Here is a 16,335-nt window from a genome sequence, read left to right as displayed (position 1 = left end):
GCCAGCAAAGGTTTGCAACCTGTTAAATGGTAATCGCAGCTGTGCAGGACAAAGTGCCAGTGGCAGAGCTTTTAGGAGCTGGAGCTTGAGGTCTGCAAGATTGGCATGGGAGGTCTGCACATCAGGCTCTGGAGAAATCTCATCTGGAAGTAGCCAAGCATGCTAAAGGGAGGAGATACATGGATGCTGTAGAGGAGTAAATGGATGGCCTTGATAATGGACATAATGTGGCGCTGAGTCTGCACCAGCTCTTGGAAAGAGCACCCTACCCAAGTCCACACCTCCACCCTATCCCAGCAACCCCATCTAACCTAAGGGCAATTTAGCATGGCCAATCCACCTAATTTCCACATCTTTGGACTGTGGGAGGAAACCGGAGCACACGGAGGAATACTGATTTATTCTATAAAATGATTACTTGGTTAGATGTAGCCATTGAGAGTAATGTCGAAATTAAAAGCAAAATGCATTTGTATAGCACCTTTCATGACTAAAAAGCACATTACAACCAATGAGGTGCTTTCTGATGAAGCAGGGAGCACTTACCTGTTTTTTTTCAAAGTAATGTCATGGGATCTTTTATATCCACCTGAGGGGGCAGATACGGCCTTCGTTTAACATCTCCGTCAAAAGATGGCAAATGCTTTGCCTTGGTGCTGAATTGGTTCGTCAGCCTTTATTTTTGTGCTCCAGTGTGGAGCAGGACTTGAAGCAACCTGTCTGAGGTGGGAGAATTCCACTGAACTACGGCTGACACAATGCCAAACAGTACAGGTATGCGTGGGGCAGCTGGATGCTGCAATGGGTTAGTTTACCCATCTGCTAACCTTGCATTTTCTCACCTGCTTACTCTTGCTCCCTCTTTCTTAGTCTTACTCTTGCCTGTTTTCTTTCTCTCTCTCTCGTGCTCTCTCTCTCTCTCTCTCTCTCTCTCTCTCTCAAGATTGCTGGCACGATAAGTAGGAAAGTTCTCATTGTTGGTTGGGGGCAGCATATGATATATGAGATGATATATTTGGGCTCAAGAGAAAGCATTTCTAGAACAAAGAAAATTACAGCACAGGAACAGGCCCTTCGGCCCTCCCAGCCTGTGCTGATCCAGATCCTTTATCTAAACCTATCGCCTATTTTCCAAGGCTCTACTTCCCTCTGTTCCCCGCCCGTTCATATATCTGTCTAGATGCATCTTGAATGATGCTATCGTGCCCGCCTCTACCACCTCCGCTGGCAAAGCGTTCCAGGCACCTACCACCCTCTGCGTAAAAAACCTTCCACGCACATCCCCCTTAAACTTTCCCCCTCTCAACTTGAAATCGTGACCCCTTGTAATTGTCACCCCCACTCTTGGAAAAAGCTTGTTGCTATCCACCCTGTCCATACCTCTCAGAATTTTGTAGACCTCAATCAGGTCCCCCCTCAACCTCTGTCTTTCCAACGAAAACAATCCTAATCTACTCAACCTTTCTTCACAGCTAACACTCTCCATACCAGGCAACATCCTGGTGAACCTCCTCTGCACCCTCTCTAAAACATCCACATGCTTCTGGTAATGTGGCGACCAGAACTGCACGCAGTATTCCAAATGTGGCCTAACCAAAGTCCTATACAACTGTAACATGACCTGCCGACTCTTGTACTCAATACCCCGTCCGATGAAGGCAAGCATGCTGAATGCCTTCTTGACCACTCTATCGACCTGCATTGTCACCTTCAGGGTACAATGGACCTGAACTCCCAGATCTCTCTGTACATCAATTTTCCCCAGGACCGTTCCATTGACCATATAGTCTGCTCTTGAATTAGCTCTTCCAAAATGCATCACCTTGCATTTGCCTGGATTGAACTCCATCTGCCATTTCTCTGCCCAACTCTCCAATCTATCTATATGTTGCTGTATTCTCTGACAGTCCTCCTTGCTATCTGCAACTCCACCAATCTTAGTATCATCTGCAAACTTGCTAATCAGACCACCTATACCTTCGTCCAGGTCATTTATGTATATCACAAACAACAGTGGTCCGAGCACAGATCCCTGTGGAACACCACTAGTCACCTTTCTCCATTTTGAGGCACTCCCTTCCACCACTATGTCTCCTGTTGCCCAGCCAGTTCTTTATCCATCTAGCTAGTACACCCTGAACCCCATACAACTTCACTTTTTCCATCAACCTACCATGGGAAACTTTATCAAACGCCTTACTGCAGTCCATGTATATGACATCTCCAGCCCTTCCCTCATCAATTAACTTTGTCACTTCCTCAAAGAATTCTATTAGGTTTGTAAGACATGACCTTCTCTGCACAAAACCATGCTGCCTATCACTGATAAGTCTATTTTCTTCCAAATGTGAATAGATCCTATCCCTCAGTATCTTCTCCAACAGTTTGCCTACCACTGACGTCAAGCTCACAGGCCTATAATTCCCTGGATTATCCCTGCTACCCTTCTTAAACAAAGGGACAACATTAGCAATTCTCCAGTCCTCCGGGATCTCACCCGTGCTCAAGGATGCTGCAAAGATAACTGTTAAGGCCCCAGCTATTTCGGCCCTCGCTTCCCTCAGTAACCTGGGATAGATCCCATCCAGACTTGGGGACTTGTCCACCTTAATGCCTTTTAGAATACTCAAAACTTCCCCCTTCCTTATGCCGACTTGACCTAGAGTATTTAAACATCCATCCCGAGCCTCAACATCCGTCATGTCCCTCTCCTTGGTGAATACCGATGCAAAGTACTCATTAAGAATCTCGCCAATTTCCTCTGACTCCATGCATAAATTCCCTCTTTTGTCTTTGAGTGGGCCAATCCTTTCTCTAGTTACCCTCTTGCTCCTAAAATACGAATAAAAGGCTTTGGGATTTTCCTTAACCCTGTTAGCCAAAGATATTTCATGGCCCCTTTTAGCCCTCTTTATTGCACGTTTGAGATTTGTCCTACTTTCCCGATATTCCTCCAAAGCTTCATCAGTTTTAAGTCGCCTAGATCTTATGTATGCTTCCTTTTTTATCTTAGCTAGTCTCACAATTCCCCCTGTCATCCATAGTTCCCTAATCTTGCCATTTCTTTCCCTCATTTTCACAGGGACATGTCTGTCCTGCACTCTAATCAACCTTTCCTTAAAAGACTCCCACATTTCAAATGTGGATTTGCCCTTAAACAGCTGCTCCCAATCCACATTCCCTAGCTCCTGCCGAATTTTGTTATACTTGGCCTTTCCCCAATTTAGCTCTCTTACTTTAGGACCACTCTCGTCTTTGTCCATGAGTATTCTAAAACTTACGGAATTGTGATCGCTATTCCCAAAGTAATCACCGACTGAAACTTCAACCACCTGGCCGGGATCATTCCCCAACACCAGGTCCAGTATGGCCCCTACCCGAGTTGGACTATTTACATACTGCCCTAAAAAGCTCTCCTGGATGCTCCTTACAAATTCTGCTCCATCTACGCCTCCCAACACTACATGAGTCCCATTCAATGTTGGGGAAGTTAAAATCTCCCATCACGACCACCCTATTGCTCCTACATTTTTCTATAATCTGTCTTCATATTTGTACCTCTACTTCATGTTTGCTTTTGGGAGGCCTGTAGTAAAGTCCCAACAATGTTACTGCACCCTTCCTATTTCTTAGCTCTACCCATATTGCCTCAGTGCTCGAATCCTCCATCGTGCCCTCTTTAATCACAGCTGTGATATCATCTCTGGCCAGTAGTGCAACTCCTCCACCCCTTTTATCTCCCTCGCTATCCCTCCTGAAGCATCTAGACCCTGGGATATTTAGTTGCCAGTCTTGCCCTTCTCTCAACCAATTCTCAGTAATAACAATGACATCATATTCCCAGGTACTAATCCAAGCCCTAAATTCATCTGCCTTACCTGCTACACTTCTCGCATTGAAACAAATGCACCTCAGACCACCTGTCCCTTTGCGTTCATCATCTCTTCCCTGTCTACTCTTCCCCTTAGTCACATTGAATTTATTATCTAGTACCTTACTGGCTTTAGTTGCTGCCTCTTTACTGACCTCTAATTTCCTAATCTGGTTCCCATCCCCCTGCTACATTAGTTTAAAACCTCCCCATCAATGTTAGCAAAAGCACCCCCTAGGTCATTGGTTCCAGTCCTGCCCAGGTGTAGACCATCCGATTTGTAATGGTCCCACCGCCCCCAGAACCACGTCCAATATCCCAAAAATCTGAACCCCTCCCTCCTGCACCATCTCTCAAGACACATATTCATTTTGACTATTCTTGAATTTCTACCCAGACTGTCTCGTGGCACTGGTAGCAATCCTGAGATTACTACCTTTGAGGTCCTACTTTTTAACTTATCTCCTAACTCCCTAAATTCTGATTGTAGGACCTCATCCCATTTTTTTTTTTAACCTATATCGTTGGTGCCTATATGCACCACGACAACTGGCTGTTCACCCCCCCCTTCAGTATGTCCTGCAGCCGATCTGAGACATCCCTGACCCGTGCACCCGGGAGGCGACATACCATTCGGGAGTCTCGTTTCGACCACAAAAACGCCTGTCTACTCCCCTTACGATTGAATCCCCTATGACGAGAGCCCTGCCAGTCTTTTTCCCGCCCTTCTGTGCAGCAGAACCAGCCACGGTGCCATGAGCCTGGCTACTACTGCCTTCCCCTGGTGAGTCATCTCCCCCCTACAGTATCCAAAACGGTATACCTGTTTTGGAGGGAGATGACCGCAGGGGACACCTGCACTGCCTTCCTGCTCTTTCTCTGCCTTTTGGTCACCCTTTCCCTGTCTCCCTCACCAACCCTAAACTGCGGTGTGATCAACTCACTGAACGTGCTATCCACGACCTCCTCAGCATCGCGGAGTCTCCAAAGTGAGTCCATCCGCAGCTCCAGAGCCGTCATGCGGTCTAACAGGAGCTGCAGCTGGACACACTTCCCGCACATGAAGGAGTCAGGCATCGGCCGCGTCCCTGAACTCCCACATTGAGCACGAGGAACATAACACGGGTCTGGGATCTCCTGCCATTATTACACTTTACCTTAACTGATTACAAATATAATATCAAATAATGAATAAGTGAAAGGAATAAAGATTTTACTTACCAATCTCACTACTTACCAACACGCGAAGAGTTAATTTTCTCCCAGCTATTGCTAATTGGAGCACTTTCCTTACCAGCCAATCAGGTCACTGCTTTGCTGTGATGTCACTCTTCAATGTAAGTTTTTAAAGAGGTAAACTAACCTTCCCGACAGACCCCTGGCCACTGCTCCAGCCGAAAATCTAAAGACCGCTACTCCGGCAGCTGTGTCCCCGCCGCTCTCCTCGCACTTTTTCACTGTGTCCCCGCCGCCCTCCTCGCGCTCTTTTATCCTGTGTCCCCGCCACTCTCTTCGCACTCTTTCACTGTGTCCCCGCCGCTCTCCTCGCGCTCTTTTATCCTGTGCCCCCGCTGCTCGCGCTCTTTTATCCTGTGTCCCCGCCGCTCTCCTCGCGCTCTTTCACTGTGTCCCCGCCGCTCTCCTCGCGCTCTTTCACTGTGTCCCCGCCGCTCTCCTCGCGCTCTTTCACTGTGTCCCCGCCGCTCTCCTCGCGCTCTTTCACTGTGTCCCCGCCGCTCTCCTTGCGCTCTTTCACTGTGTCCCCGCCGCTCTCCTCGCGCTCTTTCACTGTGTCCCCGCCGCTCTCCTCGCGCTCTTTTATCCTGTGCCCCCGCTGCTCGCGCTTTTTTATCCTGTGTCCCCGCAGCTCTCATCGCGCTCTTTCACTGTGACCCGCCGCTCTCCTCGCGCTCTTTTATCCTGTGTCCCCGCTGCTCACGCTCTTTTATCCTGTGTCCCCACCGCTCTCCTCGCGCCCTTTTATCCTGTGTCCCCGCCGCTCTCCTCGCGCTTTTTCACTGTGTCCCCGCCGCCCTCCTCGCGCTCTTTTATCCTGTGTCCCCGCCACTCTCTTCGCACTCTTTCACTGTGTCCCTGCCGCTCTCCTCGCGCTCTTTTATCCTGTGCCCCCGCTGCTCGCGCTCTTTTATCCTGTGTCCCCGCCGCTCTCCTCGCGCTCTTTCACTGTGTCCCCGCCACTCTCCTCGCGCTCTTTCACTGTGTCCCCGCCGCTCTCCTCGCGCTCTTTCACTGTGTCCCCGCCGCTCTCCTCGCGCTCTTTTATCCTGTGCCCCCGCTGCTCGCGCTTTTTTATCCTGTGTCCCCGCCGCTCTCATCGCGCTCTTTCACTGTGACCCGCCGCTCTCCTCGCGCTCTTTTATCCTGTGTCCCCGCTGCTCACGCTCTTTTATCCTGTGTCCCCACCGCTCTCCTCGCGCTCTTTCACTGTGCCCCTGCCCTGCTCCTCGCGCTCTTTCACTGAGTCTCCGCCGCTCTCCTCGCGCTCTTTTATCCTGTGTCCCCGCCGCTCTCCTCGCGCTCTTTTATCCTGTGCCCCCACTGCTCTCCTCGTGCTCTTTTATCCTGTGTCCCCGCCGCTCTCCTCGAGCTCTTTTATCCTGTGTCCCCGCCACTCTCCTCTAGCTCTTTCACTGAGTCTCTGCAGCTCTCCTCGCTCTCTTTTATCCTGTGTCTCCGCCGCTCTCCTTGCATTCTTTCACTGAGTCTCCGCCGCTCTCCTCTCTCTCTTTTACTGTGTCCCCGCCGCTCTCCTCGCACTCTTTCACTGAGTCCCCGCCACTCTCCTCTCTCTCTTACTGTGTCCCCGCCGCTCTCCTCGCTCTCTTTCACTGTCCCCGCCGCTCTCCTTGTGCTCTTTCACTGAGTCCCCGCCACTCTCCTCTCTCTCTTACTGTGTTCCCGCCGCTCTCCTCGCTCTCATTCACTCTGTCCCCGCCGCTCTCCTCGTGCTCTTTTATCCTGTGTCTCTGCCGCTCTCCTCGCGCTCTTTCACTGTGTGAACTTTCTAGTTGGTACTTCACTCATCTGGATCTTGCTTAATGTTCCCAGTAGGTAATGAAGACATTACAGTCCATAGATGTGCAAGTTAGGTGGATTGGCCACGCCAAGTTGCCCCTTAGTGTCCAAAGATGTGCAGGTTAGGTGGGGTTACGGTGGTAAGGTGGGGAACTAGGCCTAAGTGGGGTGGTCTTTCAGAGGGTTGGCGCAGATTCTATGGGTCGAATGACCCCCTTCTGTACTGTGTATTCTATGGATTCTAAGTTGGAAGGTGTTACATTTCATAGTGGCTGCGCCGCTCGGCCTTTGTCACTAAAAACAAAACTGCACGTAGGTTTCCAATATATTGAATCTAATGTTTGAATGTTTATCTGATTTGAGTTTGTGCCAATGTCTAATCAGTCAAATGATTACAGTAAAATATATTTTACAGATTGGGACAGTGCAATTCTTGGCAATGAGACCTTGTTGGATACTGCGTCAAGATTTGTTCTTGCAGCTCTTCTAAAGCACACTGGTTTACTGAATCAAGTTTGTGCGGAAAGCAGGTAAGTGACAACCGTTCGCTGAATGTTCCAATTGTATTTGTTTGGATTTGAGCTTAATTTAGAATTACATTTCGTGTGGGTAGCTTTGGAAACTGATGATCGCAGCAATGGCACTCTTCCGATAAAGATGTGCCAAACTTCTAACAGGCTGTTTGCGATGCAAGATTTCGATTTCCTTCACAAAAGGTTGATATTGCAGGTCGTGCGCAGTCGAGATCAAGTGTATTGTTTGGCAGAGTTGGAAGATGGAGGATCATTGAAACAGATCTGGGGAAGGCGGGGAAGAGAAGGTGTTGGATCACAAGGATAGGGTGAGTGGGAAGGAGCCGTCTGGGGAGAAGTGGCAGCAAGCTTGCGTGGATGGACGGGGGAGCAGGATGAGGAATTATTTTGACGATCAGCCCCCTCTTCATCCTGGGCTGACCTGCCAGCTCAGTTGGGTGAGGGCTCTCGATTTCATGCTCCGAGGTTTAGGGCAATTTGTCCTTGAAATAAATAGGGCCAGAATTGTCTCCGTAATGAACAAAGAAAGGTACAGCACAGGAACAGGCCCTTCGGCCCTCCAAGCCTGCGCCGACCATGCTGCCCGTCTAAACTAAAATCTCCTTACCTTCCTGGGTCCGTATCCCTCAAATCCCATCCTATTCATGTATTTGTCAAGATGCCCCTTAAACGTCACTATCGTCCCTGTTTCCACCACCACCTCCGGCAGCGAGTTCCAGGCACCCACTACCCTCTGCGTAAAAAAAAAAATAAAAATAAAAAAATAAAAACTTGCCTCGTACTTCTACTCTAAACCTTGCCCCTCGCACCTTAAACTTATGTCCCCTAGTAATTGACCCCTCTACCCTGGGAAAAAGACTCAGACTATCCACTCTGTCTATGTCCCTCATAATTTTGTAGACCTCTATCAGGTCGCCCCTCAACCTTCTTTGTTCCAGTGAGAACAAACCAAGTTTATTCAACCTCCTTGTAGCTAATGCCCTCCACACCAGGCAACATCCTGGTAAATCTCTTCTACACCCTCTCTAAAGCCTCCACATCCTTCTGGGAGTCTGGCGAACAGAATGGACATAGGAAGGAAGAAACCGAGGCAAAGGAGTTATACTAACTTCCTTTAGTGTTTAATTTTCACCTAGGTAGGTATAGTGAGGAAATGATTCACTGCAGTTGGTAGCATGCAAGGGTAGCTCAATGGACATGAAAGTACACTTTGCTATAATTTAAGATGGATGAGATTCTGGAGTTAGTGCACTGTTTCTTCGACATCCGTTCAGTTATGAATAATCCATCACCACATCAGCTGCACAGATTTGTCGTGGAGAATGCAATTCTCATATATTTAAATCCTCTTCAAGGAGCAAACCTAATTTTGCAAGACTATCTGAGGAGTGCCTCACTGCAGCGATATCTATGGGGAGTTTGGGTTAGCTAGCTGTACATTTCAACTTCATACTAACCCCAGTCCAGTTTGACGAGAACTTTTTGACAAACAAATTGAAGATTGGTTTCACCCTCTAACTCAAGCATAGTACCAGGGAGAAACCGAGCTTGCGTTGTCGCTGCGCGTCTGTCCATACCGTCAGCTGGGATAATATCAGTTGTACTTTGGGTTTGACAAGGTAGAAGCATTTAGTGTCTGGAAGGCATGACTTAAATCTAGAGAGAAGTTGAGGAGAAATTTCTTCTCTCAGAAGGATTGGGGTTACTGGGTTAAGGGGATGGGGTGGAGGAAGTGTGTGCTTGAGTGGGGTGCTCTTTCCAAGGGCCGGTGCAGACTCGATGGGCCGAATGGCCTCCTTCTGCACTGTAAATTCTATGATTAACCGTTTATGATTCTCTACCCCAGAGAGCAGTGGAAGTTGGGCCATTGAATATATTCAAGGCTGAGTTGTAGACTTTTGATCTGCGAGGCAGCCGAGGGCCGTAGGTGCAGGCAGGAAAGTTCAGTCAAGGCCACAATTGGATCAGCCATGATCTTGTAGAATGGTGGACCATGCTCGAGGGCTGAATGGCTTACTCTTGTCCCTAATTCTTAGTTCTTAAGGAATTTGATGGAAACTTGAGACTTGTGTTCAACAGTGGCTACTGCCCTCAAGTACGATAGCAATGTGCACTTGTAAACCACCTTTTAACGCAACAAAACATCCAAGCCATTGCCCAAATTGGAAGCAGGGAGGAAGGAGCCGAGAGAATAGGTAACTAACCAAGGGATTGAAGCCTTTGGCATGTACAGAAGTGGGAAAGCCAAAGGCTGTTATCACCAGTGGAGGAGAGAAACTGCAGCAGGCCAGAATCAACGCAGAGGGTGGAAGTTAAATTGCAAGACGGAAGGAGATTGCAATGATTCAAGAATGTTTCTCCAGAACAGCAATGGAGCAGATGTTGCTGGGTTTACTATGTGTTTATAAAAAAAAAAATACGTGAGATTATGACAGATCTTTGGCCTCCGACGCGGAAGCAAATTCACAAGCTGGTCAGGGTAGTTTGGTTGCCTTACAAATGTTAATTGGTCAGGCTTCTGGACCGATTGAATCTTCCTAAGATCGAATTGTACTAGTGTGCAAGGTTGGCCCTCCTCCTGCCCTCCTTCCACCCTTCCACTGTGGTCTACTGTAGGAAATCTAGGGCAGCAGCAGCTTTAACACGATCCAGATTAAAACTGTTGGTTCTCGAGAATTCCTTGTTTGCTGGCAGCTTGAGCAGGAACTCCGTATACCCTGAACGTATGCACACACTGCCTCTTCTTCAATTGAGGACTCCTGTCCGGATGCAAAATAGTAGAGCAGGCTGATTGACGTTCTGTTTTAAGTAGGCCAGGATGTGCTCTTCCTATTCCAATGCTACCTAGCAGCGACAGAATGCAGATGTTGAAGAGATGTGGGTTGCAATCGAACACTGCATTGGAAGCTCCGCCGTTTAAATTAAACCATGCCAGATTTGTTGCAGAAGGACTGTGCTGTTCATCGACATTTTCATAACCTAATTATTTTCCCCAAACATTTCTTAGGTACCAACCTAGTAAAACGCTTGCAGAAATATATCGTTGTGTTTACAAGGTCAGGAACAGACTGCTAGCGTGTAAAAACATGGAGCTTATCCAGACCCAGTCACCTTCCAGTGAAAGAAGAGTAAGTTTATGGAACGATATTAAAAATATAAACAGTTTATATACCGTTAATATGGATCACTTGAGTTGATCTTGCTGAGCACTATATTTAGCTTGGAGTGAAATGAGTATTGAAATGTGAATCATGGAGGCAATTTTATCTGCCTTGCCCGAGCTGAAGGTTGCTGGAGCAACCCAGAACTAATCTGTCACCCCCATCCCCCCCCGGTCTCTCTGCCCCCCCTCCCCGTCTCTATGGCCCCCCCCTCCCCCGTCTCTCTGGCCCCCCCCACCCCGTCTCTCTGGCTCCCCCTCCCCGTCTCTCTGGCCACCCCCCACCCCGTCTCTCTGCCCCCCCACCCCGTCTCTCTGCCCCCCCCCCCCCACCCCGTCTCTCTGGCCCCCCCCCGTCTCTCTGGCCACCCCCCCCGGCCCCCCGTCTCTCTGCCCCCCCCCCCCGTCTCTCTGCCCCCCCCCCCCCCGGCCCCCCCGTCTCTCTGCCCCCCCCCCCCCGTCTCTCTGCCCCCCCCCGTCTCTCTGCCCCCCCCCGTCTCTCTGCCCCCCCCGTCTCTCTGCCCCCCCCGTCTCTCTGCCCCCCCCCCCCGTCTCTCTGGCCCACCCCCCCCGTCTCTCTGCCCACCCCCCACCCCCCGTCTCTCTGCCCCCCCCCGTCTCTCTGGCCCCCCCCCCCCCGGGTCTCTCTGGCCCCCCCCCCCCGTCTCTCTGCCCCCCCCCCCCGTCTCTCTGCCCCCCCCCCCCGTCTCTCTGGGCCCCCCCCCCGTCTCTCTGGGCCCCCCCCCCCGTCTCTCTGGGCCCCCCCCCCCCCCCGTCTCTCTGGCCCCCCCCCCCCGTCTCTCTGGCCCCCCCCTTCTCTCTGCCCCCCCCCCCCCACGTCTCCCTGGCCCCCCCCCACCCCGTCTCCCTGCCCCCCCCCCCCCGTCTCCCTGCCCCCCCCCCCGTCTCCCTGCCCCCCCCCCCCCCGTCTCCCTGCCCCCCCCCCCCCCGTCTCTCTGCCCCCCCCCCCGCCTCTCTGGCCCCCCCCCCCCCCCGTCTCTCTGCCCCCCCCCCCCATCTCTCTGGCCCCCCCCGTCTCTCTGGCGCCCCCCCCCCCCGTCTCTCTGGCCCCCCACCCCCCCCCCCCGTCTCTCTGGCTCCCCCCCCCCCCCCCCCGTCTCTCTGGCTCCCCCCCCCCCCCCCGTCTCTCTGGCCCCCCCCCCGTCTCTCTGGCCCCCACCCCGTCTCTCTGGCCCCCACCCCGTCTCTCTTGCTCCCACCCCGTCTCTCTGGCCCCCACCCCGTCTCTCTGGCCCCCCACCCCGTCTCTCTGGCCCCCCACCCCGTCTCTCTGGCCCCCACCCCGTCTCTCTGGCCCCCACCCCGTCTCTCTGGCCCCCACCCCGTCTCTCTGGCCCCCACCCCGTCTCTCTGGCCCCCACCCCGTCTCTCTGGCCCCCACCCCGTCTCTCTGGCCCCCACCCCGTCTCTCTGGCCCCCCACCGTCTCTCTGGCCCCCACCCCGTCTCTCTGGCCCCCACCCCGTCTCTCTGGCCCCCACCCCGTCTCTCTGGCCCCCACCCCGTCTCTCTGGCCCCCACCCCGTCTCTCTGGCCCCCACCCCGTCTCTCTGGCCCCCACCCCGTCTCTCTGGCCCCCACCCCGTCTCTCTGGCCCCCACCCCGTCTCTCTGGCCCCCACCCCGTCTCTCTGGCCCCCACCCCGTCTCTCTGGCCCCCACCCCGTCTCTCTGGCCCCCACCCCGTCTCTCTGGCCCCCACCCCGTCTCTCTGGCCCCCACCCCGTCTCTCTGGCCCCCACCCCGTCTCTCTGGCCCCCACCCCGTCTCTCTGGCCCCCACCCCGTCTCTCTGGCCCCCACCCCGTCTCTCTGGCCCCACCCCGTCTCTCTGGCCCCCACCCCGTCTCTCTGGCCCCCACCCCGTCTCTCTGGCCCCCACCCGTCTCTCTGGCCCCACCCCGTCTCTCTGGCCCCCCACCCCGTCTCTCTGGCCCCCACCCCGTCTCTCTGGCCCCCACCCCGTCTCTCTGGCCCCCACCCCGTCTCTCTGGCCCCCACCCCGTCTCTCTGGCCCCCACCCCGTCTCTCTGGCCCCCACCCCGTCTCTCTGGCCCCCACCCCGTCTCTCTGGCCCCCACCCCGTCTCTCTGGCCCCCACCCCGTCTCTCTGGCCCCCACCCCGTCTCTCTGGCCCCCACCCCGTCTCTCTGGCCCCCACCCCGTCTCTCTGGCCCCCACCCCGTCTCTCTGGCCCCCACCCCGTCTCTCTGGCCCCCACCCCGTACTCTCTGGCCCCCACCCCGTCTCTCTGGCCCCCACCCCGTCTCTCTGGCCCCCACCCCGTCTCTCTGGCCCCCACCCCGTCTCTCTGGCCCCCACCCCGTCTCTCTGGCCCCCACCCCGTCTCTCTGGCCCCCACCCCGTCTCTCTGGCCCCCACCCCGTCTCTCTTGTCCCCCCCCCGTCTCTCTTGTCCCCCCCCGTCTCTCTTGTCCCCCCCCGTCTCTCTTGTCCCCCCCCGTCTCTCTTGTCCCCCCCCCGTCTCTCTTGTCCCCCCCCGTCTCTCTTGTCCCCCCCCGTCTCTCTTGTCCCCCCCCGTCTCTCTTGTCCCCCCCCCGTCTCTCTTGTCCCCCCCCGTCTCTCTTGTCCCCCCCCGTCTCTCTTGTCCCCCCCGTCTCTCTTGTCCCCCCCCGTCTCTCTTGTCCCCCCCCGTCTCTCTTGTCCCCCCCCGTCTCTCTTGTCCCCCCCCGTCTCTCTTGTCCCCCCCCGTCTCTCTTGTCCCCCCCCGTCTCTCTTGTCCCCCCCCGTCTCTCTTGTCCCCCCCCGTCTCTCTTGTCCCCCCCCGTCTCTCTTGTCCCCCCCCGTCTCTCTTGTCCCCCCCCGTCTCTCTTGTCCCCCCCCGTCTCTCTTGTCCCCCCCCGTCTCTCTTGTCCCCCCCCGTCTCTCTTGTCCCCCCCCGTCTCTCTTGTCCCCCCCCGTCTCCCTGCCCACCTCCCCCCCGTCTCTCTTGTCCCCCCCCGTCTCCCTGCCCACCTCCCCCGTCTCCCTGCCACCCCCCCCTCCCCCGTCTCCCTGCCCACCCCCCCCCTCCCCCGTTCCCTGGCCCCCTCCCCCGTCTCCCTGGCCCCCTCCCCCGTCTCCCTGGCCCCCTCCCCCGTCTCCCTGGCCCCCTCCCCCGTCTCCCTGGCCCCCCCCCCCCCAGAGAGACCGGGGGAGGGGGGGCCAGAGGAGGGGGGGGGGCCAGAGAGACGCGGGGGGGGCCAGAGAGACGGGGGGGGGGGGCCAGAGTGACGTGTCTCTCTGGCCACCCCCCCGTCTCTCTGGCCCAACCCCCCCCCCCCCCGCACTGGCCCCCCCCCCCCCCTCCCTGGCTCCCCCGTCACCCTGGCCCCCCCACCTCCCCTGTCTCCCTGGCCCCCCCGTCTCCCTGGTCCCCCCCACCCCCGTCTCCCTGCCCCCCCCCTCCCCCGCCTCCCTGGCCCCCTCCCCCGTCTCCCTGGCCCGTCTCCCCCGTCTCCCTGGTCCCTCCCCCCCCCCCCCCCCGTCTCCCTGCCCCCCCCCTCCCCCGTCTCACTGCCCCCCCCCTCCCCCGCCTCCCTGGCCCCCCTCCCCCGCCTCCCTGGCCCCCTCCCCCGCCTCCCTGGCCCCCTCCCCCGTCTCCCTGGCCCCCCTCCCCCGTCTCCCTGGCCCCCGTCTCCCTGGCCCCCACTGCCCCGTCTCCCTGGCCCCGTCTCCCCCCGTCTCCCCGGCCCCGTCTCCCCGGCCCCGTCTCCCCGGCCCCGTCTCCCCGGCCCCGTCTCCCCGGCCCCGTCTCCCCGGCCCCGTCTCCCCGGCCCCGTCTCCCCCGGCCCCGTCTCCCCGGCCCCGTCTCCCCGGCCCCGTCTCCCCGGCCCCGTCTCCCCGGCCCCGTCTCCCCGGCCCCGTCTCCCCGGCCCCGTCGCCCCGGCCCCGTCGCCCCGGCCCCGTCGCCCCGGCCCCGTCGCCCCGTCTCCCTGGCCCCGTCTCCCTGGCCCCGTCTCCCTGGCCCCCTCCCCCGTCTCCCTGGCCCCCTGCCCCCCGTCTCTCTGGCCCCCCCCCCCCGTCTCTCTGGCCCGCCCCCCCCCCCCCCCGTCTCTCTGGCGCCCCCCCCCCCCTGTCTCTCTGGCGCCCCCCCCCCCCCCCCCCCGTCTCTCTGGCGCCCCCCCCCCGTCTCTCTGGCGCCCCCCCCCCCGTCTCTCTGGCGCCCCCCCCCCCCGTCTCTCTGGCGCCCCCCCCCCCCGTCTCTCTGGCGCCCCCCCCCCCACGTCTCTCTGGCGCCCCCCCGTCTCTGTGGCCCCCCCCCCGTCTCTGTGGCCCCCCCCGTCTCTGTGGCCCCCCCCCCGTCTCTGTGGCCCCCCCCCCGTCTCTGTGGCCCCCCCCCGTCTCTGTGGCCCCCCCCCCCCGTCTCCCTGGCCCCCCCCCCCGTCTCCCTGCCCCCCCCCCCCCGTCTCCCCGGCACCCTCCACCCCCCTCCCCCCGTCTCCCTGGCCCCCTCCCCCCGTCTCCCTGGCCCCCTCCCCCCCCCCCCGTCTCTCTGGCCCCCCCCCCCCCCGTCTCTCTGGCCCCCCCCCCCGTCTCTCTGCCCCCCCCCCCGTCTCTCTGCCCCCCCCCCCGTCTCTCTGCCCCCCCCCCCGTCTCTCTGCCCCCCCCCCGTCTCTCTGCCCCCCCCCCCCCGGTCTCTCTGGCCCCCCCCCGGTCTCTCTGGCCCCCCCCGGTCTCTCTGGCCCCCCCCCGGTCTCTCTGGCCCCCCCCCGGTCTCTCTGGCCCCCCCCCCGGTCTCTCTGGCCCCCCCCCCCGTCTCTCTGGCCCCCCCCCCCGTCTCTCTGGCCCCCCCCCCGTCTCTCTGGCCCCCCCCCCGTCTCTCTGGCCCCCCCCCCGTCTCTCTGGCCCCCCCCCCCGTCTCTCTGGCCCCCCCCCCGTCTCTCTGGCCCCCCCCCGTCTCTCTGGCCCCCCCCCCGTCTCTCTGGCCCCCCCCCCGTCTCTCTGGCCCCCCCCCCGTCTCTCTGGCCCCCCCCCCCGTCTCTCTGGCCCCCCCCCCCGTCTCTCTGGCCCCCCCCCGTCTCTCTGGCCCCCCCCCGTCTCTCTGGCCCCCCCCCCATCTCTCTGGCGGCCCCCCCGTCTCTCTGGCCCCCCCCCCCATCCCCCCCCCCCCCCCCCCGTCTCTGGCCCCCCCCGGTCTCTCTTCCCCCCCCCCCCCCCCCGGCTCTCTGCCCCCCCCCCTCCCGGTCTCCTTGCCCCCCCCCTCCCGGTCTCTCTGCCCTCCCCCACGCCCCCCCCCCACCCCGGGTCTCTCTGCCCCCCCCCCCCCCCCGGTCTCTCTGCCCCCCCTCCCCCGGGTCTCTCTGGCCCCCCCCCGGTCTCTCTGGCCCCCCCCCCGGTCTCTCTGGCCCCCCCCCCCCGGTCTCTCTGGCCGCCCCCCCCCCCCCGTCTCTCTTGTCCCCCCGTCTCTCTTGCACCCCCGTCTCTCTTGTCCCCCCGTCTCTCTTGGTCCCCCCGGCTCTCTTGGCTCCCCCCGGCTCTCTTGGCTCCCCCCGGCTCTCTTGGCTCCCCCCGGCTCTCTTGGCTCCCCCCGGCTCTCTTGGCTCCCCCCGGCTCTCTTGGCTCCCCCCGGCTCTCTTGGCTCCCCCGGCTCTCTTGGCTCCCCCCGGCTCTCTTGGCTCCCCCCGGCTCTCTTGGCTCCCCCCGGCTCTCTTGGCTCCCCCCGGCTCTCTTGGCTCCCCCCGGCTCTCTTGGCTCCCCCCGGCTCTCTTGGCTCCC

General features: G+C 58.3%; 1 protein-coding gene across 1 annotated transcript in view; it reads left to right on the top strand.

The window, feature by feature from the left end:
- Nucleotides 1–16,335, top strand: part of LOC140404429 (probable E3 ubiquitin-protein ligase HERC1) — a 300,792-nt gene that overhangs the window by 94,014 nt on the left and 190,443 nt on the right. Inside the window, 2 exon segments of the mRNA XM_072492956.1 lie at nucleotides 7,323–7,437; nucleotides 10,448–10,568. Of these exon segments, the coding sequence (XP_072349057.1) occupies nucleotides 7,323–7,437; nucleotides 10,448–10,568 (236 nt within the window).

Source organism: Scyliorhinus torazame, chromosome 30, assembly GCF_047496885.1.
Source record: "Scyliorhinus torazame isolate Kashiwa2021f chromosome 30, sScyTor2.1, whole genome shotgun sequence".
Lineage (NCBI taxonomy): Eukaryota > Metazoa > Chordata > Chondrichthyes > Carcharhiniformes > Scyliorhinidae > Scyliorhinus > Scyliorhinus torazame.
The sequence above is the reverse complement of the archived record's forward strand: the minus strand, read 5'-3'. Positions and strand labels throughout refer to the sequence as shown.